Source organism: Podarcis melisellensis (genome assembly GCF_964234715.1).
Source record: "Podarcis melisellensis genome assembly, chromosome: Z".
In the NCBI taxonomy this organism is placed as follows: Eukaryota; Metazoa; Chordata; class Lepidosauria; order Squamata; family Lacertidae; genus Podarcis; species Podarcis melisellensis.
Genome location: NC_138547.1, coordinates 46,255,036 through 46,278,888, shown reverse-complemented (window position 1 = coordinate 46,278,888; position 23,853 = coordinate 46,255,036). Strand labels below are relative to the sequence as shown.

The window sequence follows — 23,853 nt, the reverse complement described above, 5'->3', positions numbered from 1 at the left end:
CCAACCTGGAACCTATAAATTATCGTTGTTTATTTATCTTGTTCTGTTTCGTTTATCTCAAAGCAGACATTGGCTGGCCACCTTTCATGTATGATCTAGCTGAGATCCCTGCATTGCAGGGGTTGGAGCAGAGGGCCCTCAGGGGTCCCTTCCAACTCTTATGATTCTATAAAGTGATTAACAATTTTAAAAAATTATAAAAGCAACAATGAAAACATCAACAATGAAAACACAAGCCATTTAAAGTCCAGTGTGGTTGCAGACTAGAATACGGGCCTCCACTTAAAAGGCTTGTTGAAAAAAGGAAAGTCTTCAGTAAGGTGCAAAAAAGACAGTAGAGGGGGTCTGGTGCCTGTCTGACATGAAGCAGCTGGGAGATCCAAATGTTAGGTGCCACCAGGCTAAAGTCCCAATTCTTTCATTGTAGCGCATGGACCTCCTGATAGGTTGGCATCGCTGCAATGTATAATGATTGGGGATATAATCAGCAAGAGTGCATCTTAGGCTGCATTCACATGGCAGCTTACCCTGTTTTACTTATTTTCCCCTAACACTTAATATCTGCATTGTATTTGAGCTGCCACACAACTTCAAAGCGAGTTCTATAAATATGCTGGAATATAGCACATGTTTAGTGCCTGATGTCACCCCCCAACGAGGCCGTGACTATTGAACTCCTGTGTGTCCTCCTCTTCTTCCTCTTCGCAGAACCATCAGCACCGGAGGAGCTGCAGCACCTGCCAAAAGGGAGAGGTCATCGTGGGCACACCGAGGACTCTGAAGACAAACCCGCTGGCTGCCACCTGCCTTGCTCCGCCTTGCTTCTGGACACCGCACCCCCACCCCCTCTCAGAAAACCTTCCCTCTCTGCCATGGGGGTTCTGTGAGCCCCAAGAATCTGCTTGAGGCCTGGCTTCCGGTGCTACCCTCCCCAGACCATGTGGTGGTCACTCCTCCGAGGCCCACCGCTCCTTTCCCCCTTTCTGCAAGTGACCGAAGTTGCCACCGGCTGGGAGGCCCGCCTGGCGCTGTGGATCCTCAGCTTCGCCTCAGCCGTGGTGCAGATGGAGAGCCAGGCATACTCTCCCACCGTCAACACGCACTATGGGAAGCTGCGGGGCGTGCGGGTGCCCCTGCCTAGCGAGATCCTGGGGCCCGTGGATCAGTACCTGGGGGTCCCTTACGCAGCGCCCCCCATCGGGGAGAAGCGGTTCATGCCCCCCGAGCCACCCCCCTCCTGGTCGGGGATCCGCAACGCCACGCACTTCTCCCCGGTGTGCCCGCAGAACATCCACACAGCCGTCCCCGAGATCATGCTGCCCATCTGGTTCACCTCGAACCTGGACATTGTGGCCACTTACATCCAGGACCCCAATGAGGACTGCCTGTACCTCAACATCTACATCCCCACTGAGGATGGTGAGTCCCCAGCGGGGTTGCCTCCAGGAGACGCGGCGGCTCTCTGTTTCTCGGTGGTTGGTCTCATGCGGTTGCAGCATGCCAGCGTTGACCCCCTTCCCTTCCTGCTCCTCCCTCCCCGGCCGCCCAACGCATGTCTGTCTGTTCGTGGAGATGCTTCTCTCTGCCCACGCTGCTTGCATTGTGCCCTCCTCCTGGCTGACATTTTTTCTCCCTGTTCCCTCTCTCTCTCTCTCTCTGCCGCGTACACTCCTTTCTCTCTGTCTCATATGTGCTGTGCCTCTGCCCATCATGCCCCTCTCCTGCCATGGCATCCTCATCCTCATCACGGCCTCCTCTCTTGTGTTGCAATAACAACAACAAAACAAAAACAAAGAAAACTCTCTGGCTGACTGCAGATCTTCATGGCGAGTGGCTGGTTCCCGGGCACCCAGGTTCGGCCAAGTTCGGCCCTGAGTTTGGTTTGGGGTTGTCCTTCCCTCCTTCCTGTTCTCTTTCTCTCTCCCCCCTCCCCACACCTTTTCTGAGGTTTCATGTGCTGTTATTCTGCAGAGGGCAGGGAGTAGGGACTGTCTCTCTTTTTCTCCCTCTCTTCCCTTTCCTACTTTCTCTCTCTCTCTCTCTCTCTCTCTCTCTCTCTCTCTCTCTCTCTCTCTCTCTCTCTTTCTTGCTGGGACAGCATTGCTTCTGAAACTCCCCAGAAACCAAGGCTGAGTTACAGGACTTCCCTCTCTCTCTGGTGCCACTGTTAGTGACAAGGGCTTGCATGGGGGGGGCACAAGAGGGCCTGGCCCTTTGTGGTGAGGCTGGGTGCCCTTCTCCTTTAACCCTTCCTTTCCAGGGGGTTCTCCTTCTTCCAACCGTAAGTAGCACAGCATGGAAAGGACCTTTTTTCAGCCTCACCACAAGGGGAGGGGAAGCCCAGCCATAGAGACATTGGGGAAGGCAGGGCAGGGGGGGGCTTTTGTCTGTACAGAGCAGCACTGGGGAGGGCTGGTGACCCCTTCCCCCCCCCATGGGTGAGGTGGCAGCTTCCTGCTTAGCGTGCCCTCCCCTCTCCCCCCCCAGCTCACTTTTTCTTGGCTCCAGAGTTTTTCTCTCAGAGCAGCAGCAACCCTCACCCTGAATTTCCCCCTCTCCTTCCTCCTGCGGTCAGTCCCAAGGGTGGGGGGAGGGAAAGGCTGCGGGTGGAGGGGGGCAGGGTGTGGGTGGTGGGGGACCGGTGGGGTTACAATGAGGCTGGATTGCATGCCTGCGCCGTCCGCTGGAGCCTCCTGTTATTTTGTAGTCTTTTATTCATTTTACAGTAAAACGGATTTCCAAGGAATGCGCCCGAAAACCCAACAAGAAAATATGTAGGAAAGGAGGTAGGTAGCGAGCCGGGGGGGCGGGGCTGGCAAGAGGGGCGCAGAGAGAGGCAAGAGAGAGGGAGCGAGCGCGAGGGGGCCCTGGCCTGCCCCATCCACAGCAGCGTTCCCCCCTCCTCATTCTCTGGGAGGGAGGGGGAGGGCCCTCCTCTGGAGCTCACAGGGGAGGGGATCTGTCTGTCTTTCTGTCCGTCCATCTTCTGTTGGGAGGGAGGTGGCTCCCCCTTGGAACACCCCACTCTCTCCCTTTGCCGTTCCCACTCTGATCAGGGCTTGTCTTCCTAGTGATGCAAAGCTGCCCTGTAGGTGTGGGCTGCCTGTCATCTGGGGAGGGGAGGGGCCTTCAGATATGGGGGTTCCCTTTGCCCTCCCCACTGGCAGAGCTGTGAGAAACACCCAACAGCATCCGCCTCTGAAAAACCGTTCTGCTTCTTCTCCAGCAGCAGACCAGGGATGTCATGCATGGGGGTGGGTGGGCAGCGTAGCAGCAAAGCGGAGAGGGCATACAAAATGGAGTCTGTCCCCCTCCACTGGCATTCCCCCCCCCAGGCCCCGAGCTTTGTATGTTGGGTGTGTGGCTAGGGGGACGTGACTGGCTCTGGTTGCCATAGGAACTGCCTTGTTCCCTGTGCCATCTCTGTCCTGGCATTGCATCCTGTGTAGAGCTGCTGCCCCCCCCCCCAGTTTCTTTGGTGGGCTGTGCTGCCAAACACACCTGGGCACCCAGCCGCAACCCCCTCCCTGCCTTTCCTCTCTTTCACGCGCTCCCCCAAGAGACCCTCCTCTCAACACGACTCGCTTTGGGGGTGGGTGGGTTTCCTCCTTATCTCCCCTCCTTCCTGCCGTGGCAGAGATGGGTAAGGCAGCATGTGCATCTCCTCTGAGAGGGGGTCCTGACCTGAGCCATGGTGAGCTTGGCCTTCTCTTCCTCAGCTGGTACTTTACAAGGCAAACTGCCTTTGCTCTCATTCCTCACCCTGCCCTGGTTCTCTTCGGACTCTTCACTTTGCTTCGCCAGCTTCTGCCTGCCCCAGCTATTCAGACAGCATCTCTCTGGGCACCAGGGCTGCTTCTCAAGGGGCCAGCACTGGCACATTGTCATGGCCACTCCAAAGCTCTGGCTCACCTCCTGAAGCTCCTTGGCTGGGCCTGTTAACTCCAGGTGTGCAGAAGCGGGCAAGGAAAGGCTGGCTGGCAGGGAAGGGAGATCCAGCTCTGCCTGGAGGGGCTCCCAGCACGGGCCCTCAGAGTGATCTCTGGTCTTCCAAGCACTTGCCAAATCGGCATAGATCCACAAAGCCCCAGAATGGCCTGCACACCCTGTTCCCTTCTTCCTTGGCAAGCATTTGGCTCAGCTTTAGCAATGGAATGGCAGCTTCCAGATGGATAATGCGACAGTAAAAATATTGTCAGGATATATTTCCATTATTCCACAACTGAGTCCCCAGGGTGTCAATGTGGAAGCCCCACAGGAAATGTCCTCTGCTCATATCCTTCTATGCATGGCAAGAGACCTAAAGCACTTGGGGTGGTGGAAGAGGGGGAAACCACTTGGGAGGTTGTCAAAGTCCCCCAAACTGCATGTAAGTGCACTTTGTTTTTGTTGCAGCGCATTGAACTTGCATGGTGCATCACGAAGGATAGGAGAACAGGTCACTTTCCCCAAGGAGGATGTGGTTGTAATGTTCAGCAAAGGAGGAGCATGGGTTAAAGTGGGGAAATGAACATAACATTATATCAGGGTTACATCTGAAGCACTGTGATATCACTTTAAACAATTATGGCTTCCCACAAAGAATCCTGAGAACTCTAGTTTTCTAAGGGTGCCAAGAGTTGTTGAGAGACCCTTGCAGAGCTACAGTTCCCAGTACCTTTAACAAACCACAGTTCCTGGGATTCTTTGGGGGAAGCCAGGGCTGTTAAAGTTGTTTAAGAGTTCTTTAAATGTACACTGTGGATGTGAGCGTCTGTGTACTCAGCCTAGGATGGGAACAAGGAGATTGTGCTTGAAGACTTTGAAGAAAAGGTGGGTTTTAAGGCAAGATTTGAAGGAAAAGATGGAGGAGGAAGCAGGTTGCTATCCTCAAAGTTTGCCAAGCTTAGGAAACAAACTTTGCAGAAGAACAAGACTTGGCTCCTTCAGGATCCTTGAGTCTACTGAAATATCCAGTACAGCTGTGTCAGTGGAAATACTCCACTGATTTCTCCAGGGGGGGTTGATCTCAGATGGGCCCAGCCAGGTTCCCAGGTCACCTGCACCTGGGGAAATTGGAGGCATAGCCACAAATACGGAGACCCCATTGAAGAAAGGTGTGCCAGCCCTTTGGTACAGCTTCCAGTGTGGCCCTGTGCAGGTGTGTCCACTGTTTCAAGCTGGGCAAGCATTCCCATATTTGCTCAAACACTCTCTGGAATGAGCTTGTAAGAGCTGTTTGACAGTTGCACCCACTCCCTTGGAAGCCAGGGGTCTCTCCTTCATTGGAGGTTTTTAAACAGCGGTTGGATGGCCATCTGTCAGGGATTCTTTGATTCCTCCATTGCAGGGGGCTGGATGAGATAACCTTTGGGGCCCCTTCCAACTCTACAGTTCTTTGGTTCTGTGATTATAGGTCTGTTGAGAGAAAGTTCAATGAGAGAAAGAGATGGGGATTGCTGATCTGCAGAAATGTTAACTTTTTTGTTGACTAATGCTGAAGTAGAATTGCATTGGAGGTTTTGGTGCTGGAAGGGAGAAACTTGACTGAAGCTAGCAGCCGGAAATGTTATCCATGAGGCCGTGTCCCTTGACTGCCACTTTGGAGTCTATGTCCTTCTCTGTTTTACAGAAATAATGTGGCCCTGGGCAGCAGCTTGTGGGAGGGGTGTTTTTGATCAGGACTGCAATGCAGGGAGAAAGTGTTAAACCCTTCATTCCACTGGCAGCAGCCTTTACTGTTCTTCAAGATGAGATCTTGCATTTCTCTTGCCTCTTGTTTAGAAGGCTTTGGTTAAAGCAGGCTGCATGCGTCCCTTGCTGTTAGTCCTTACATCCTGGCTACTCTGTAAAAGTTAACTTGAAACAACAACCACCTTCAAATTATTTAAGAGACATGCAAGTCTTGAGTATCAGTCTTCAAAGTGGAATGAACCCTGATTCTGTGCCATTTCGATGAATTGCTTAGTTTTTGCTCCTCTGTGGTGAGATTTCAAGTTGAGGGCCTCACCACTGTGCACCATTCACAAACAAAGGAACCAAGATGGTCATTTCAAGTAGTATAGCCTTGCACACTTCCATTCAAACACAAACACTCATGCTTCTGATTCTGATTGTAAGTAGAGAGATCTGTTATGTTCTAATGACTGGGATAATTTTTACTTGTTCCTCACCCACCCTCTCTGGGTGTGGGGGACGGAGGCTGCATTCTCCACTTCAGAGAAAGGAACTCAGCTAGCCAATGAAGGCAATGAGATGCCCAGGGCTGTCGGGTGACACCATTCTCCTCCCCTGCCCTCTTTCAGGACTGGGCTGGCAAGTGCATAGGAGGGTGAGTACCCTCTGCTGCAAACATGCACCTGCACACACAGAGGGAGTTAAGGGCAGTGGGGTAATGAGCCATTCCTGAGGCCCCAGTCTGGAGCACAATAGGGAGGCATGTCCTTTACAATTCTTGACTGCATTTGCAAATAAAAGGGCTGTTTCTCTGGGCCACGCTTTGTTGCTGAAGATGCCATGGAAAGTTTTTGCCAAGGACCCTGGTTTTTGTCTACCCTCCTTCACCCCTGCATGCCTGTGCCTGGTGCAGCTGAAGCTTCATCTCCCATCTCTGCCTGGCTCTCCGTGGTGGCAGCAGCAGCAGCCCCAGCCCATCAGCAGAGACTGGTCCCTGGGTGCGTGAGTGTGCCTTTCTCTTTCTGCTGCCGGCAGTTGGCCTTGGGAATGATGCATTGCATTGTCTAGGCCTTCTGGGGTCCCCAAAGGCTGCCACGTCCTGCATGCAGCAAGCGGGGATGCGGGGAGAGGAGTGGTGGCAGGAACAAGGAGCTACCACCTCCCGTGGATTCCTCTTGTCTCCAAAAGTCCGCTCCGTTTGAGGGGAGAAGGGGGTGACAACAGGAGGGGAAACGGGTAGATGTTGTGCCCAGCCCCGGCAGGATGGAGGTCCCTATAGGAGCGAGCGGAAGGCGGGAGGGACTCTGGTGCTCCTTGATGGGAAATGCAGTCTCTTTCTGCCTTGGTTTCCATGGCAACAGAGCAGGCCTGGAATCTGAACTGCGGCTGCAGACAGGGGAGCTTTGTTCAGTCCAGGCAAGGCTTTGTTCTGGCCCCAGCCTATCTCCTGCCCCCCAGCGTTGCAGGGTCTTTTTTACCTCCCTGCCTCACGCTTTTCTATGCAGATTCCCTTGCACGGTGGTGCAAGTGTTTCAGGTTGCCAACGGCTTTGGCCGGGGTGGGGGTGAGCATTGGGAGCCCATTTGTTTTGCAGCAGACCAGAGAGAGATGGTGATGCTCAGGGCCACTAGTTTAACTGTAGCCCATTTTTTTCTGCCACTAGCTTGCCTGCAGCCTGGAAAATCAGAATGGTTTGCTGCAAAGTGTGTAGGCAGGTGATCCCCTCTGACCAGGGAATTGTGGCTCAGTCACAGTGACACCTGTGCAGAGTAGAAATGGAGGGGATAAAGTCAGTTTGGTTCACATTGTAAAGCAAACCTGTGTACTTCATACTTCCCAAGACGCTATGCAAACCAAAGCACTGCTATCCTCCAAAGTTTGTGCTTTCCCAAATATTGAAATGCACTTCTCCAGTCAAAAGGTGCACAAGGAAGCAGAAACTAAGGGCAAGTCTGCATTAAAATGCATATATTTCTGGAAATAACATGCAGAAATGTGTTGCATTGGGGGAACTGCTTGCAAAATCTTTACATTAGGATAAATGAGGACTTTCCCCCCAAAGATTTTTGCAAACTGATGTGGAAATACCAATGCACTGAACATTGCAAAAATGAAAACTTGGAAAAACAAATTGACAAAAGTCACTCATTGCTTCTGTGATATAGGGCTAGGTGACTGGGGCTGTTAGCCTGTGCTCTTGTGTGGGTGGTTAAGGTCAGGGTTTTCTGTCTTCCAGAGGCAGTGGTGGGGAGCAGCATAATGGGTCCTGCAAGCTGAACTGATAACCTAGTTCTTCTGGGTAAAAATATGCTGGCTTGTCTTTGCTTGTGGCTGCTCCATGAGCCCATGGCTCCCTCTATGCATATCCTTTGGCTTGCCCGTTTTCCAGCAAGCAATAACTTTTAAGATGAACACAGCCAAGTTTCTGTTCCCAGCTGTCTCCTGACAGCCATGCCAGTGATGGGCCTGCAAGGCAAAGAGCCCTTGGCTGTCTACATTTGGAAAACCAAGCTGGCTTCAGGCAAGGGAAACTCGAAAGGTAGTCTGTGCTAGGTGGCTTTCTGGAGTGTGCATTCACAAGGGAAGTGAAAAATAAGGGAATTAAAAAAATAATAATGAAAGGGCTACTCATACTAGAATACATGTCTTTGATTCAGCAAGTGGCTCATTTATGCTTTCTGGAGCACATGAAGAATGCTCAGGCATTAGAGAATAAAAGGCGTCCGTGGTGCCATGCGTGTGAACTTGCTAGGAGCCATCCTGTGATTTGCCAGGCAAAGAAGTAACTTGCTGAACTACCTCTCTGCAGTTCTCCTAAAGTAGCAATCTGCCTGCCTCCTCCACAACACCACCCTGCAAAGTGATGGAAAGTTAAATGAGCCCTCCCTGTGGTGAATATTGTATCTATGCATTGCATGCAGAAAGTCCCAGTCTTTGGCAACTGCAGTAGAAAAGATCAAACAAGTGGACAGGAAAGCCCCCCCCTCGCCCTCTCTGTGCCTGATACCCTGGAGAGCTGCTGCCAGTCTGAGTAGGTGGTATATTGGGCTTGGTGCATCAACACTCCAAGGAAGCTTCATATGTTCATAGAAGGCTCTACTGCCATGAGCAACCAAGTTGTTGGCCAGATGAGATGGACACAGCCTCTTATCCCCAGGAACCTGGGGAAGATGGGGTGCTCCTCTCTGTCCCTTGCTAGGACTTCCCACTGTCCCACCAGCCTCTGCCACATGCATGTGAGCATGCTCACACCAATGTGCACGCACACACCTCTTCCTCCCCTCCCTCCTTCCCTCCCACGAACACACACTGGAATTGTGCATGTACAGCGTGGTTGGCAATGGGCAAGTGAGGGCCTTCTTGTTCACTGGCACCCATGTGCAAGCAACCGATGACTTGAGTCTGATCACAAGGCATACACTGATCATGTATGCTGCTGCCTCCCCAGGCAAAGGCAGCTGTGGCAATTCTCTCTCCTTCCCCCACAACTTCCCCTCTGGTCTCTTGAGGGTTGTTGACTTTTCCAAGGGAACTGGTACCTCCCAAAACTCGGGCATCAGTCCTGGAGTCATCCCCGCCCGCCATGGGATAAGGAAGGGAACAGGCGGGTACCTGGCCTGAAGCCGCAGTGTGAAGGGTCCCCATGGGTTCTATCAACCCCTCTCTTCCCATACCTTCCTCGGGCCTGACTTCCAGAATCCCCTGCCTGGAAGAGGGCAGGCAGGTGAGCACCCTGAAGGAGGTGTCCCTGCTTGCCCTTCTCCCCTTGCTGTGAGTAGCCTCTTGCCTCACCTGGAAATGGAAGGGAAACTGCTCCAGACAGCCCCTGCCTCCCCCCCCCCCAGTGCTGCTTTTGGAGGTCAGAGAGAATGGGGGGCAAAAAGATGCTTTTTAGTGTGGAGCCCAAGCGCTACCCAGGTAACGTGCCACCTTCTCTGCAATCATGCTATTTTTGAATTCTCTTTTTGTTTCTTTTTTCTTTTGTTTCTCTTTTTCTTCCTTTTTTGTTTTTCTTCCCTTCCCCCCACCCTCCTCTTCATTTTCTCCCTCCCCCTTTTTTTGTTCTGTCTCCTTCATGTTTGGTCCCCCCCAGGCGGCTCCAGTGCTAAGAAACAGGGCGAGGACTTAGCGGATAATGACGGGGATGAAGACGAAGGTATTTGTGTGCGCGCCAGGTGGCTGTGGCTGCATGAACCTGCTCTCTTTCTCTCTTTCTCTCTCACGCTTTCCTTTTCATGCGCGCTCCTCATTTGCTGCCATCCCAGGAAGTCCCCGCTGGTTTTTTCTTTTTGTGTGTGTGTCTTTCTGTCTCCTTGTGCTGAGCAGCTGCATGGGAGGGGCATGGTGGTGATGCTCTCTGAGCCTCGGCCTCCTCTTCCAGGGAGGTGGGCAGGGTGGGCAGGCAGGGGGCAGTGAAGGAGGGAGATGGAAGGGGCACCCAGATCTGGGTGTGTGGTTGCTTATGGGAGCCTGCTCACTGCCCCCATCCCCAACCCCACCTTGTCTCACTTGGCGATGTGGGTAGCATGGTGAGCTGGGATAAATGTTACACACCAGCTGTCACCAATCTCCTGTTTGGACAAAAAGGTGTCCCCTTTGGATTTCCTGCTCAGCAGGTCTGGTCTCCCAAAGGCCTGCTGCCTGCTGGCTTGTTGCAGGGAGCATGTATTGTGGTCGCAGGAGAAGGCTCAGGTCTGAAGAACCTCTGTGCACCCTGCAACCAGCAATGCGTGTCTCTCACAGCTCTTTCTCTCTGTTTCTCTCTCTCACACTTGACACCTGCCCCCCACCCCCAGGAGGGAGAGTAGCCTTCCACTCAGCTGTGCCTGCCAGCATCTTTTCCCAAAGCAACTATACCCAGAGGGGTGGGGAACAAGATTGAGCCCCTCTGGCACAAACAGCCTCTCTCATGTTGGTCAGAAGGGGCTTTGCATCTGCCAGGAGCAGGAGGACATTGTCACCTGACTGTTGCAAAAAAAATTGCTGAAAAGAGACTTGTTCTTTTTTGCACCCAGGCAGGCATCCTGAGGACGCAGCCATCCCGTTGCCGAGAGGGCAGACAAAGCGATCAGGAGATGCAGAATCTGGGGGGGGGGGGGAATGGGGACAGACCTTCATGTGCAGAAGGTCCAGGTCAAATCACTCTGCAGCAGATGGAATGCTCACACCAGCACCCAGGTGTGGAGAATGAAGCTGTCCTTAGGCAGTGGCTGTATTTAGGGCAGGTAGATGCAGTGGATGATGGAGAAGCCAGAGACTGCAGCAGGCCATCCCAGGCCCCCCTCCTGAATTGCAAGATGTGTGCCTCTTTGGGGCACTGGCAGATTCATTGCAATGAAGAACTCACTCATGAATTAATTGCGTGTGTGTGCAGCCACCTTTCAACAGCCCAAGCTACTAAACTTGGAACCAACAGTCGCCAGTAGCCATCTGACATTGGTTGCCAGTCTGGGAGACTGTAGCCAGGGTGGTGCCCTCCAGGTGTTATGCCTGGTCATTGGCTCTGCTGGTTGGGACTGGTGGGAATTTAAGTCCACAGCATCTGAAAGGCTCAAGTTGGATACCATTGCATACCTTGTGGTGTAGTCCTTTGAAAGAGCACATGGTAACTCATGCCTACCACTCACCACTCCTGAATCATAATCAATCAAGGGATAAACTTGTCTTCCTTGATGGACACCAAATTTTACAAAACAGCTACCATGCTGGGGGGACACTGTAAGCCCCATTGTATTGGTTCACTCTTTGGGTACGCTGAAAATGTCAAGAGACGTTCAACCATTTTCCAGACACCTCTCCTGGCTTTTCCCCCGTATGGGTTCATAATGCTTTGGGGAGCATTATGTGTTTCCTTCTAGGTGGTAACTTCCCAACTGTTTCCACCACCCTGATCAGGGCACTGAGGCATCAGCTGGAGGCTGTGAAGCCACCGTAAGACTGTGTCTGTAACCCCCAGAGACCAGCAGAATGGAAACCAGGCATGAACAGCATTCTGCATCATGGAAAGTTTCGGAAGTGCTGCAATGATATATTGGAGGCAAGTGGGTGGGCGGGCGGGTGGGCATTGAGATCATGCCCACTGTTGTCAAGGACCTATGGCTTCACTTCAGACTGATGAACTCGACCTCCACCCAGCTGTACCCATGTTGGAAGCTGATTATCAGACTTGCCTTTTTTCCCAGCAGGGGGTCAAAATTCTGAGTACTTAATGAAACACCACTGTGATAAGGCATTTCACCAACCCCATGGAGCAACTTCGCCACCCATGATAGTGGGCAGCCTCTGTGAAAAGCAAACAGGGACTGGACTTGGAGAGCTATTCCAGGAGCCAACACTCTTCTTTCTTCCCCTTCCCTCTCTTCTGCAATGGAGGACTCCATAACCTGAACTTGTTTCAGAGCTCAGAAGGCCAGCAGCTTCCATTTGAGCTCGTTGTGAATTCCTGCTGGAGGTCCATGCTTGGTGGCACAGCGTCCTCTTTGCCTGGAGAAGGTCCAGGGTTCAATCCTTACCATCTCGTGGTGGGTCTGGGAGAAACCCTTGCCTGAAACCTGAGAGCTGCTGCCAGTCAAGGTGGACCAGTGGCCTGGTTCAGGATAAGGCTGTTTCCTGCATTCTCACCATCTTTCTAGCGGATTCTCAAGGATGCTGCTCCAGGGCTAGCCCTCAACCTCAACCTTCAGGCCACGGTTTGGGTTTTGGGGGCAGAATTTGATGATGAGTCTCTGGATGGAGTGTTGGAAGCTTCCGGAGGTCGGGACCCTTCAGGAGCAATGCCGACGCTTTGTCCTTTTTGTCTTGTTTGCTGCCTTTCTGCTTCTGGACTTGACCTGCTTTGGCTGCAAGACCCCCCCACCCCACCCGCCCAGTCCGTTTGGGCTAAAGTCGTATGCAGGGGCCTCTACCACACAAAGACTAAATTAGGCAGTGCACTTCTTTCTGAGTCCCTGTGCTGCTCTCCCCTCCTCTGCCGAGGCTGCTGCCTCGTGGCTGTGCTGAGAACGTCAGCAATAAGCACCTGGATAGAACCACAAGGGTCCTCGCTGAGCTGTTATTTGGGGGGACAGGTGGCTACTGAGAACAGGGCTTCCTTCAGTCAATTGCATCGCCTCTCAATTGGATTTCAAAGAAAGCTCCCCTCCCCCCTTCTGTCCATGCCTGGTGTGCCCTGCGCAATGTAGGCCTCCCTGTTAGGACGCTTTGATCTGTGCATGTTGGAGTGAGGGGTCTGGTGCCCGTGGGTCACCTTGGCAGGTGTAGAGTCCAGTTCCGTGAAGCTGGGTCAGGCACAGCTGTTGTGGATGCAATGGGGCCATGAGAGCAGAATGGGTGGGCTCTTTGGGAGGAGGCGTTCCCAAGCCTCTTCCCAGTACAAAGCTTGCTTGTGATGGATGTGTTGTCTTTAAAGAGCAACACCCCCCCACCCCACCCCACCCCACAGAGAGAGAGAGAGAGAGAGAGAGAGAGAGAGAGAGAGAGAGAGAGGGGAATATGGTGGCTGAGCAAGGTGGGATCACTCTGGTGCAAGCCTTTTCTGGCAGCATCTGTGGAAAGGGCTGGTTCCCTGACAGAGCGAAGAGGCGGTGTTTGCTTTCTGTCCTCTCCCTCTGGCCCTGAGACCTTATTGGCCCCAATCATCCCACTTTTCAAATCACCCTCTTATCACACAAATCTGGGGGGAGGGAGCGGGTTGCCCATTTCCCTTCCTGGCTCCCCATGCCCCCTCCCAGGGGAGGCAATGCAAACCACAATGGTTTATTCACAAGGTGGAACGCTGGTCCTGCGCCGGCCGCCCCTGGCCCTTTTCCATCCTGGGTCTGGCTTTGGAAGTGCAGCAATTTGAGACTCAACCGAGCTGTGCATCCTGCCAAGTCCTCAGGGTTTCCTCATGCTGGCTGCCTTGCTGGAAAAGTCATTGGGCTGAGCATCAGCCCGGGGTCTCTCTGGATGCAGGTGGGCGGGCTGGGCGTCTTTCCCCACACCCCTGTGCCAAGAGCTGCCCCCCATTGGCTCAATGAGGCTGGAGGTGAGGAGGTGGTTCTGTCGGACTCCTGTCTCTAGCTTCTCCCCCTTGCAGACATCCGAGACAGTGGGGCCAAGCCGGTGATGGTGTACATCCATGGCGGCTCATACATGGAAGGCACAGGCAACATGATTGACGGCAGCGTGCTGGCCAGCTACGGCAATGTCATCGTCATCACCCTCAACTACCGTGTGGGAGTGCTGGGTATGGATCCAATGGGCCCGCTTCACAGGGGGGCAGAGGTGCTGTGGGGGGCAGGGGGGAAAGAGGTATTGCAGTAGGTCATGAGCATCTAGATGGGCAGAGATGCTTCGACCTGTGCCTTCAAGACCAGAGTGGGTCAGAATCTGGGTGACCCAACTTTCCTGCTGGGCCAAAGGCATGCTGGCTTCTCTTGACACCGTGAGAGCCACATTGGTGGATGGCCACAACCACAGCCATTCAGCAAGTTGTCCTTGCCTATCTCCATCACATCCTCGTAGGCTCCTTTCCATGTTGGGAGCAAACTTTGCAAGGATGAGGAAGGGAGTGTGACCTGTTCTGCTCTGCATGGAGCTGGTGCCTGGATACAAGCAAGACTGTTCAAACCCGCCTTCTTCTCAGTAGCCACCCCTTCCCCCCAAATGCTATGCTTCATGCTGACCCCCACCACCCCAGGACCTGGCCTGGCGAATTGAACTGAACCTTTTATCGCTTAGAGCCTTAGCTCTATTGCAGTCCGATACCCAGAAATATGGTCAATTTTAACACATTGCACCAGGAACATTCCATCAGATGATATGCATAAGGAAAAGAAGGGGGGGGGTTAAAATAAGACTTCCTCTCCAGAACAAAAGGGACATCATATAAATTAGTGCATGATGGAGCAAAAGAACATCCCACCCGCCCTTCTAGGTTGGTTTGTTTCTAATGCCTCGCCCTTAATTTTCTAGCAGCCAGAGCATTTTGCAACCTCGATACTAATAAATACACCATCACCTCCTGGCAGTGTACATATCTGTGAAGGGTGGGAAGGGCATGTCTGACCAGGTGTTTGAGGGGCGCAGACATTGCCCCAATGATGTTTCCTTGGCAGGGGACCCTCTTGCCTTCTTCCACCCCTGCCTAACTGCTCCACCTACGTGCCAAAGGCATGTTGAGAAGGTGTGGTGGCGGAAGGTCCCCTGCCCCATACCTGCTGTCTAGCTGGCGTGGGGGCATTTCTCCACGGGCAACGTGTCTCCAGCACAGACCCTCCATTTCTCTCCAAGCTAGAAGCTGTGGCAGTGGCCAGTCGGCTGTGCAGAAGGGCTTTAGGTCCCTTGCTTGGGAATTCTTTCTCATTTACACATCCTGACACAGCACAGAGCAAATATTGATCTGCGGTTAAATATTGAATAAACGTGTTTACTCACCTCCTCCCTCCTGCGGAGCCTGGCAAGCGCCACTAATGAGCTGCACCAGAGGGAGTATTCTCTGTCCCCATCGCTGGGGTGCAGCCAAGCCTCCTCTGGAAATGGACTGGCAATGGCTAATTGCTAAAGGGGCAACATTGCTAGACCTTTTGGGGGACCTGAGGAGGCTTCCACGTTCCTTTGCATTCTGAATATGGGCCTTCCCTTTTCCCTAAGGGAGTATTGCTCACTGTACCCTGGAGCTCAGTCTGCCCTACAAAAAAGCAAACAAGCCACCCTCCCTAACAAGTCCCTACCCGAGGACCTGTTTCTTCTGCACCGGAAGACAGAGGGACCTTGGCCACTGTTCATGGCAACTGCATCTCTGATTTTGTGGGTTCCTGTGTGGTAATCTGGGGCACTGTCTGGAAATAAGATACATTTGCTACTTTAAAAGAAGATTTTAGTAAGTTGGCAACCCTTCTAAGCAGGAGCACTAGGGTCAAATTGTGCATTTTGCATCCTAGCAAATTAATGTTTGTTAGAGACATTTGCTCTTAAGATATATATCATATACAATAAATAAATAAAAACAAGAATCACACAGCATTCATAACTACATGGGGAGGGAAGGCCTGGGCCAGAAACCAAAGGAAATATCCACCATAAAATCAGGGGAGAAGAACAAACCGCACCTAGCTCATTAAGATTCATCAGGGTGTGTGTGTGTGTGTGTGTAAAACAAAAAAGTAAAACATCCCACTTGACTCACTAGTGTCCGAAAGCTGCTTTTTTAAACGTTGCCCAAAAGCAGCTTGCAGGAAAGTATGTCTGTAAAATATATCAATTGTTCCAAAAAAAGGGAAAAAAGCATCCAAAAGGAACCAGATAAATATTCCCCCAAAAGGCTAACTGCTTTGTTCAGTGTGCTAAAGTAGGTAAAGGCTCTGACCTAGTTAAGGCCTGGAGGCCTTAGATTCCCTCAGCAGGCCCAAGATGGCAGAGGGAGCCTGGGTCAGCTGTGAGGGAATAGAGGACAAGTCTTGACCCCCGACAAGGTCCTAGCTGCCCCCTCGCACAGGGGCTGACTTGTTTTGACCCAACACCCACACAAACACGACCATCACTTCTCCCAAAATACGGTGGCTCGTTCCTGAGGCAAGCCCTCCAAAATGGCTGTACGCCACAGGCAGACACCAAAAGAGCCACAGCCGCATGCAGAGCAGACTGCACCCATTTGTTCTTCTTGGCTGTGTATGCACCATACATTTAAAGCACATTAACTCCACCACCACCCAAAGGAATCCCAGTAACTCCACAGTTTGTTACGCATGCTGAGAATGGCAGTTCTGTGGGGGTAAATGACAAGTCCCCAAGATTCTTTGGGCCAGGGTGAGGAGGTGCGCTTCAAATGCACGGTGTGGCGATCTCCGCAATATTGAGAGGGGATGGAGGGAAGGGGTCAGTCGCAGCTGAGAAACTGGGACCCATGGCAGTGGCCTTTGCCCTTTGTAGTGCGTAGCATGGGGGGCAAGGGCAGGCGAGAATTGCCTTGGGGCCAGTGCTGCCCATTTTACTGCTATCATCTTGCCTGCAGGATTCCTGAGCACCGGGGACCAGGCTGCCAAGGGCAACTATGGGTTGCTGGACCAGATCCAGGCTCTGCGTTGGATCAGCGAAAACATCGCCTTCTTTGGCGGCGACCCCTTGCGCATCACTGTCTTCGGTTCGGGCATTGGTGCCTCCTGCGTCAGCCTGCTCACGCTGTCGCACCACTCCGAGGGTAAGAGACCGGCGTCATTCCAGCACCCAGTTCTGCGTTTGCCAAGTAGGTGGAGTGTGTCGGAGAAGGGTATGGAAAGAGCGCAGATTTTTCCCTATCTCCATCCTGAAATTACTGGACTTCTCTGCCTCTCCAGCAGTGCTGACATGAGAAGCCGTGCTTTTCACCCTCCTTATCCTTATGTATGGCTGTGCACAAACACACCATATACATTTAAGGCACATGACTTTCACCCAAACCCAAGGAATCCTGGGAATTGTAGTTTGTCGAAGGTGCTGGGAACCGTAGCTCTGTGAGGGGTAAGCTGCAGTTCCCAGGATTCATGTGCACCTCCCATTGATGCATTAGCTCCTCTGGGAGTGGCAGGTTCCAGGGTGCTTAGCCGGTATGTGTATGCCTCTTTGTTCTTCTTGTTAAAGTAATTCTGAATTAATGCTCACATAATCTTGACTGCAAAGATATACCATAGGCGTCGGCAGATCAGGCTCTACTTGTAGAGGTTTGGGCAATTTGCAAGGATTTCGGACTCCTGATTGTTTTAACAATATCAATCACAAAATTAGTGCCCTCCACTCAAAATGAGACTGTCAAAGAGACCTTGGGGTAAATAGGAAAATATTTTTTTGTGGAAATTTGTAATGTTCTGTTGAAAGCCGCTCAGAGTGGCGGGGGAAACCCAGCCAGATGGGTGGGGTATAATAATAATAATAATAATAATAATAATAATAATAATAATAATAATAATAAATTATTGTTATTGTTATTATTGTTAATACAGTGGCCTTTACTCAGTCCTGGTGTTCAGAACAAAACCCCGTTTTTAACCCAGCAAGTGCTGAGAGGCACCATGCCCTTCAAGTGTGTGGTTCTTGTACCTTGGTCCAGATCTTGGAGATCTAAGTAAAATGCAAAGTAGATTCAGGAAAGAAGGAGTGGCGCATGGTAACAAAGGCTTCTGAAAGTGTCGGCACTGAGGGATCAGGAAGTGCCTATGCTGCTCCTCTGCTTTACAGGAAACAGGTAAATGAAATTAACAAGCAATCTATCTGAAATGTTGCAAATCCACATATATATGTGAGAGGCAGAGGTATTTCTTTGTGCAGTGCATAGTTCAACTGCAGGACTTGCTCCCAAAGGAAGCAGGGATGGCTACCAACTTGGATGGCTTTCAAAGATGATGAGACAAAGTCATGGAAGATAAGGCCATCAGTGGCCACTAGCCATTATGGCTCTGCTCTGCCTCCACTGTCAGAGGCAGCAACGCTTCCGAATACCAGTTGCTAGAAATATCAGGGTCCTGCTGGCGGGTTTCCTACAGGCACCTGGTTCTTCTGCACGTTTGTAATATATTTAACCAAGTTAAAAACTCCTGTTTGGAATGGTTTGGAAAGAGGGTTAGCATTCTACATTTGATATTTCTTGTAGAAAACCTCTGTAATGAGGATGATTCTCAGGGTGCTGAGTTTGGTGCCCTGTGCTGTGCTTTGCACACTTGCAAAGAAATGAAAACACATAGCTCTTGCTGGTGTGGAATGGTTTGGCGGTAGAGTTCAAATGTGGCAGAAGGAACTGTTCGTTTGAGAAGAAGAAAAAAGGAGCTGGGTGGACTGAAGATGGTCTGAGGACCTTCCTAGGGTCAGATTCATAGAAGGCATGAGGAGTTGAACAGAGGCATGCAAAACTCGTGAGCCCCAGAGGGAGCCACGCTAAAAGAAATGGTGGCTGTATAATGGGCCTAAAGGGGAAATCAGCAGCAGTGATGGGAAACAGCTTGATAGCCCATGAAATAGCCAAGGCCGATAGGGGTTAAAAGTGCTGTAGAGGCATTTTTCAAGTCTAAAAAGAACAGCTGCAGCAGGTCAGGTCTGTTGTGAGATGTTTCTGCTCAGCTTCGGCAAAGAACCAGAGCAGCCCATCCATTCCAAGTGACCTTGTAAAACAGGTCTGGAAGCTTGCCATGCATAACTAAGGAAGCTGTGAACAAAATACCTGCTTAATCTTTTATTTTTATTTGTATTTTACAAAACCTGTGGGGCTGACTAATGCAATACTCAAGAGTTTTAATTAGGTCAAAGGCTTCACGCTCTCACTTACTCTAAATCGTGGCTGGCAGGTTGCAGTGAGAGTATCTTACAAGTGAAGCAAAGGTTGGGCAGAATGAGGTTAGTAAACTGACCGTGGAAACTGGCAGAGCTGATTCAAGGCTGGGTCATCAAGAACATTCTGTCTTAAGACAGATGGGTGCCAACATCAAGAACATCACAGGCCCCAGTACAAGCCCGGGGGCGCTATTGGTACTGCTGTTGTTTGAATGTGAACAGTTGTCAGCAGACCCTATTGGGCAGTGCCTGTGACATCACCAAAGACATCACATAGCAGATACATCAGTGCTTTGCATAACATTTTTAGAAGGGTATTGGGTCCATGTATTAACTGACCAAACAATCATATGATCTGTTTTTACAGATTGAAGAAAGTAATGCCATGCCACTTTCCTTCTCAGCACTGTCTCACAATTTAAGAGCTATTTTAATTGGGCTGCAGTTAACTAGACCAGAAGCTGCTTGACTCTGGTGTAGTTAATTTCATCTTTCCATTGACTTGTTTGGGGCTAGGAAACCGCTGCAATGCAGAATCAGAAATTCTGCTAGGAATTTGAAATTGCAGGGTTGTTGTTGGTCTTCTGGAATGTGACCTATGTGTGCATGAGTCTCTGGATGCATGTGTGGAATGAATTGTGCTTGTGCCTTGTGCTATTTTCCAGAATGAAAACCCAAACTGGCTGCTGCTAAAAGAGATAGAGCAGGATGGAGGCTGTCAGTCATTTCTGTCTGTGAGCTTGCACTATGGAAGAGGCTGACTTATGGAAAAGGCTCATAGCTTAGTGGAAAGCTTATCATTTGTGTGCCTAAAATCTCAGAATCAGTCTACCCCAGTTAAAATGTTCTTGGGCAACAGGGCTAGGAAACACCTTTGTCCAAGTTGACCTCTGAGAACCATTGTCAGAGATGACAGGACCGGGCCAATGCAGGTGACCTTGATATAAAGGCAGTTTCATATGACCTTATTATATTTATGTTTTAGCAGCAGTTATGTAAATAAGGAGAAGCATTAATGAGTCTTTCATGATCCATGATTCTTTGCCTTTCACTGCATGGATCTTCAGAGGTGTGTGTGTGTGTGTTAATGGAATATGTAAATGGAAACTGAATTAGCAAGATGGGAGTGGGGCAACGGCAGGTAGTTCGTATTAACTCTCGCCTCACGAATCGTTCCAGACCCTGCACTCGTCATCTGAGGCTCTTCTTTGTGTCCTCCCCTCCCTAAGAGGTTCAGAGGGTGACAACACAATAGTGGGCCTTTTCTGCAGTGGCTCCCCATCTGTGGAATGCTCTCCCCAGGGAGGCTCACCTGGCACCATCATTGCAGGACTTTAGGTGCCAGGTGAAAACTTTCCTCTTTACCCAGATCTTTGGTCATTATTATTATGCTGTGTAAATTATGTTTTTGATGTTGTACACCACCCTGGGATCTCTGGATAAAGGGTGGTTGTTGTTGTTGTATTATTATTATTATTATTATTATTATTATTATTATTATTATTATTAAAAGGTCACCCAGAATGTCGCTGATTACAGGGGAGGGCATGTCTGCACTGTGCTGATAAATGCTGGGAGCCTATTGCTCATGTTGCACATGCTGAGCCCATCCAGGATTGTGTTCTCTCTCTTTCCCTCTGTCGCTCTAAAGCATTAAACTCTGGTCAAATTCCAGCCTGCAGAGCAGAGGCCTAGAGCATTCATTCATTTATATGCCTCCTTTCCGTCAAGGCAGTTTTCAGCTTTAAAATACAGAAACAAATACATGGTATAAAGCACAGAGCAATATGAGTCCCCCTCAGGCCAAGTGAAAGCCTCTTCAGGAATGGCTGGCGCATGCTTCCTGAACTTGGCCCTCCTTTCGGTCAACAACCCCATCACACATTTTAAGCGCATGGCTTCACCCAAAGAATCCTGGGCACTGTACCTTACCAATATCTTACTACAGTTTCCAGCACCCTTTGCAAACAAACTACAGTGCCCATGATTGTTTGGGAGGAGCCATGTGCTTAGCATGCGTAGTCTGGTGTCTTACTTCCCCACAGATCTTCCTTAAGCAGCCCCAAAGAAGTTGGAGAGAGGCTGCTGCCAATCTCTCTCTGGCCCGCTGATGGTTCTGTCAAGAGCCAGCAATACACCTCTCATCATCCTGGCCTTCCTCACTTCTGCCTGCAGGGAACTGATTCCAAACAGGCTTTTGTACATCTGTGATGGAACCTCTTCGCACTTTACCGAGGCTCATAAAACAGCAGACGCAGGAAGGGTCTCTGCCACTCCCCCTGCTGCTGTCGTGCAGCTTCTGCAAAACTTGTCACTCAAGCTAGAGGCGGTATCATCCTGTGCTAGCAAAGGAGGCTGGCAGGAATAAACAGGCCTCTTTGAGTCAGCCAGGGGAGGGGACCAGGACCAGGCAGGAGGGAGCTAGCAGACCATTTTCTAATGGCATGGCAGCAGGTGTGGGGTGCCTTCCCCTACCAGTGCATGTACCGGGGAGAATGTTTCCTTTTGGATATTACCTCACTGAAAGGCAATATCTGTTATCTGTCGAGCTGGGAAGGCAAAGGATGCCCCTGTGGCCACTGGAACCCAATGAAACCATGCTGGAAAAGTGTATATAGGAAGCAAAAAATGGGCCGACATGCAGCTTAGTGGTGAGCACAATGTGGGCAGATACAAGGGACAGTTTTAGCACATGGCTGCTTTTGTTGCACATGCTACGGGGATGGGGAATAATGCTCAGTCAGAGGACCACATCCCTTTCTGTGCTGCTTTCCAAGGGCCACATGCCAGTGGCGAGCGGGGCTGGAGGCAAAAGTGCGCAGAGCAATGAATGCCAGGTTTACCTTTGTGCAATTGGGTAGCTTGCATGTGCATGCACGCCCGTCCCTCTCTGTCCTCCATGCAGGCAAGCAAGAGTCCAGGGACACATTCCAGCCAGGCAAAAGCATCCAAGGAGGAAGGTGCAAAGCAGGGGCAGTGAGGAATGTGTCCTGGGGAGAGTTCTAGGGACCTGGAGGACTGCCTAATTCCCAGGGCCCTGAGCTTCCCCACCTTTAATTTAGTGAGCGCATAGAGGTGACCAAACTACTGCATAGCGAACACTTCCTTGCCCTGGGATCCTTGAAGTGATCCTTTCAGGGCCAGCCAAGAGAATGGGGGGAGAAGATGTCGATGCAGTTTAATGAGCCCCACAAAACTATTCTCACCACCACCCTCTTTCAGAAATAGCTACAGGCTTGGCCCTTTTCTCAAGGACCTTTTGATGCATCTGTTCTGCAGCAGAATTGACACAAACCTTTGCCCTTCCTGAGAAAGGGGGCAAGTTGGCTGGCGGGAGACAGCCCCTTTGCTGGAGACAGTCAGTGTCCCACTTGTGCAAACTTTCCATTGGGGCAGCTGGCTGTTGTTTTCTTTTAGCATCCTTGTATGCTGAGGATATGGGAAAGCTTGTGGGGTTTGTTTGTTTGCTTGCTTTTGCTTCATCTGTTCGTATTGCTCACTGGCTTCATCACAGGTGTCACAACCACGGTCCACAGCTGAACATAGTGGAATCATTTCTCTTCAACCAGGCCTTTGGCTGATAGACAATCTATGGCCTTTTAAACATGATTTTTTTTCTGTGTGTTTTTAAAAGATTATTATTTATGAATGTTTTGTGTTTTTATTTTGTAAATGCTCTGTGATCTTTGGACGAAGGGTGGTACATACATGCAATGCTAATGATAGAAATGCAGTAAATATTCAAAGAAAGCTTTTGAGATAAGGTTTCATGGTCACACCTGCTCATCTAACCAATTGGCAAGGAGGTGGTTGGTTGGTTGGTTGGTTGGTTGGTTGGTTGGTTGGTTGGTTTGTACCCTTGGTGTGTCTCAAGGGTAGGTGTGTGGAAACTGGGACCCTCCAAATGTCACTCAACACCAATTTCCATGGTCAGGAAACATGATGTTGCCCAGGAACATGTGGAGGGCTCCCAGTTCCTTCATCTCTGTCCTGGGAGCTCAGTATTAGTGGCTACTTGGTTGCAGGCTATGGGTTCCTCTCTTTAATTAGTAGGCTGTCAGCACCTTCCAAACCTGAATTCAGGAGGCACAATGCTCCCTCCGGTTCCAGCCAATGTGTATACAGCAGAGGTTGAAATGTGATCACCTACATTTCACATGTCAATAAAAATCACATCGTTCTGTATTTTCCTGCAGTGGTGGCAGGATGTGTGTTGGGGGTGGGGTTGATGCTTGGCAAGTGAAGGATGTGAAGTTCAATAGCACGAGCTTCAGCACACCGGCAAATCTGGTCCTGGGCACAGAAGAGGGGAAAGGAGGGAGCTGGGGGCTGGTAGTTCTTCAGAAGGGCAATAGGGGAGAGGCACACCCTTGTGGCGTGCCGATGCAAAGGACAACCTGGAACGATTCCCCAGCAGATTGATGTGGCTGCAGAAGGAGATTTCCTAGCAGCCTGGAGATTTTATAAAAGCAGAACTTACAGGAAACGGGAGGCAGTACATGTGACTAAGGAGAAGGAAAGCACAAAGCTGTCAGGACTGCATCCAACAAGGCGAAGGCCCAAGATGAGTCACAGTGAACAAACGGCGTTGGTTTGGGAGCACAGAGAAAGGGAGACGTGTTAAGTGCCAGGGGGCCAGAACTAGACAGTGACGCGATGAGAGCTCCCAGTGACTTTTTCTTTGGTTAAAAACAGACACACACACAAAAAAAAAACAACAACAAAAAACCCAACCACGTGTGTGTGCACACATATACGGGGAGAGAGCTAGCCTGTGTGTTTGTATCTGAGGAAGAGAGATGTGTCAACTGAGGATAGAGCCCTGTGAGAAGGGGGTCCCTCTCCTTCCACGGCCATTGTCGGCCGGGTTTAACCCCCCCCCCTTCGCCAAACCTGCAGTTCTTTTGGGGGGGGATGCAG

General features: G+C 50.8%; 1 protein-coding gene across 6 annotated transcripts in view; it reads left to right on the top strand.

The window, feature by feature from the left end:
• Positions 1 to 23,853, top strand: part of NLGN3 (neuroligin 3) — a 65,016-nt gene that overhangs the window by 32,261 nt on the left and 8,902 nt on the right. The window contains exons 2-6 of one of the 6 annotated variants that reach the window (XM_081897232.1): positions 709 to 1,419; positions 2,727 to 2,786; positions 9,749 to 9,811; positions 13,733 to 13,882; positions 16,649 to 16,834. In XM_081897232.1, the coding sequence (XP_081753358.1) occupies positions 939 to 1,419; positions 2,727 to 2,786; positions 9,749 to 9,811; positions 13,733 to 13,882; positions 16,649 to 16,834 (940 nt within the window). In that variant the 5' untranslated portion in view covers positions 709 to 938. The remainder of the gene's footprint in view (positions 1 to 708; positions 1,420 to 2,726; positions 2,787 to 9,748; positions 9,812 to 13,732; positions 13,883 to 16,648; positions 16,835 to 23,853) is intronic. The other 5 variants (XM_081897235.1, XM_081897233.1, XM_081897234.1 and 2 more) reach the window with 5 other exon arrangements.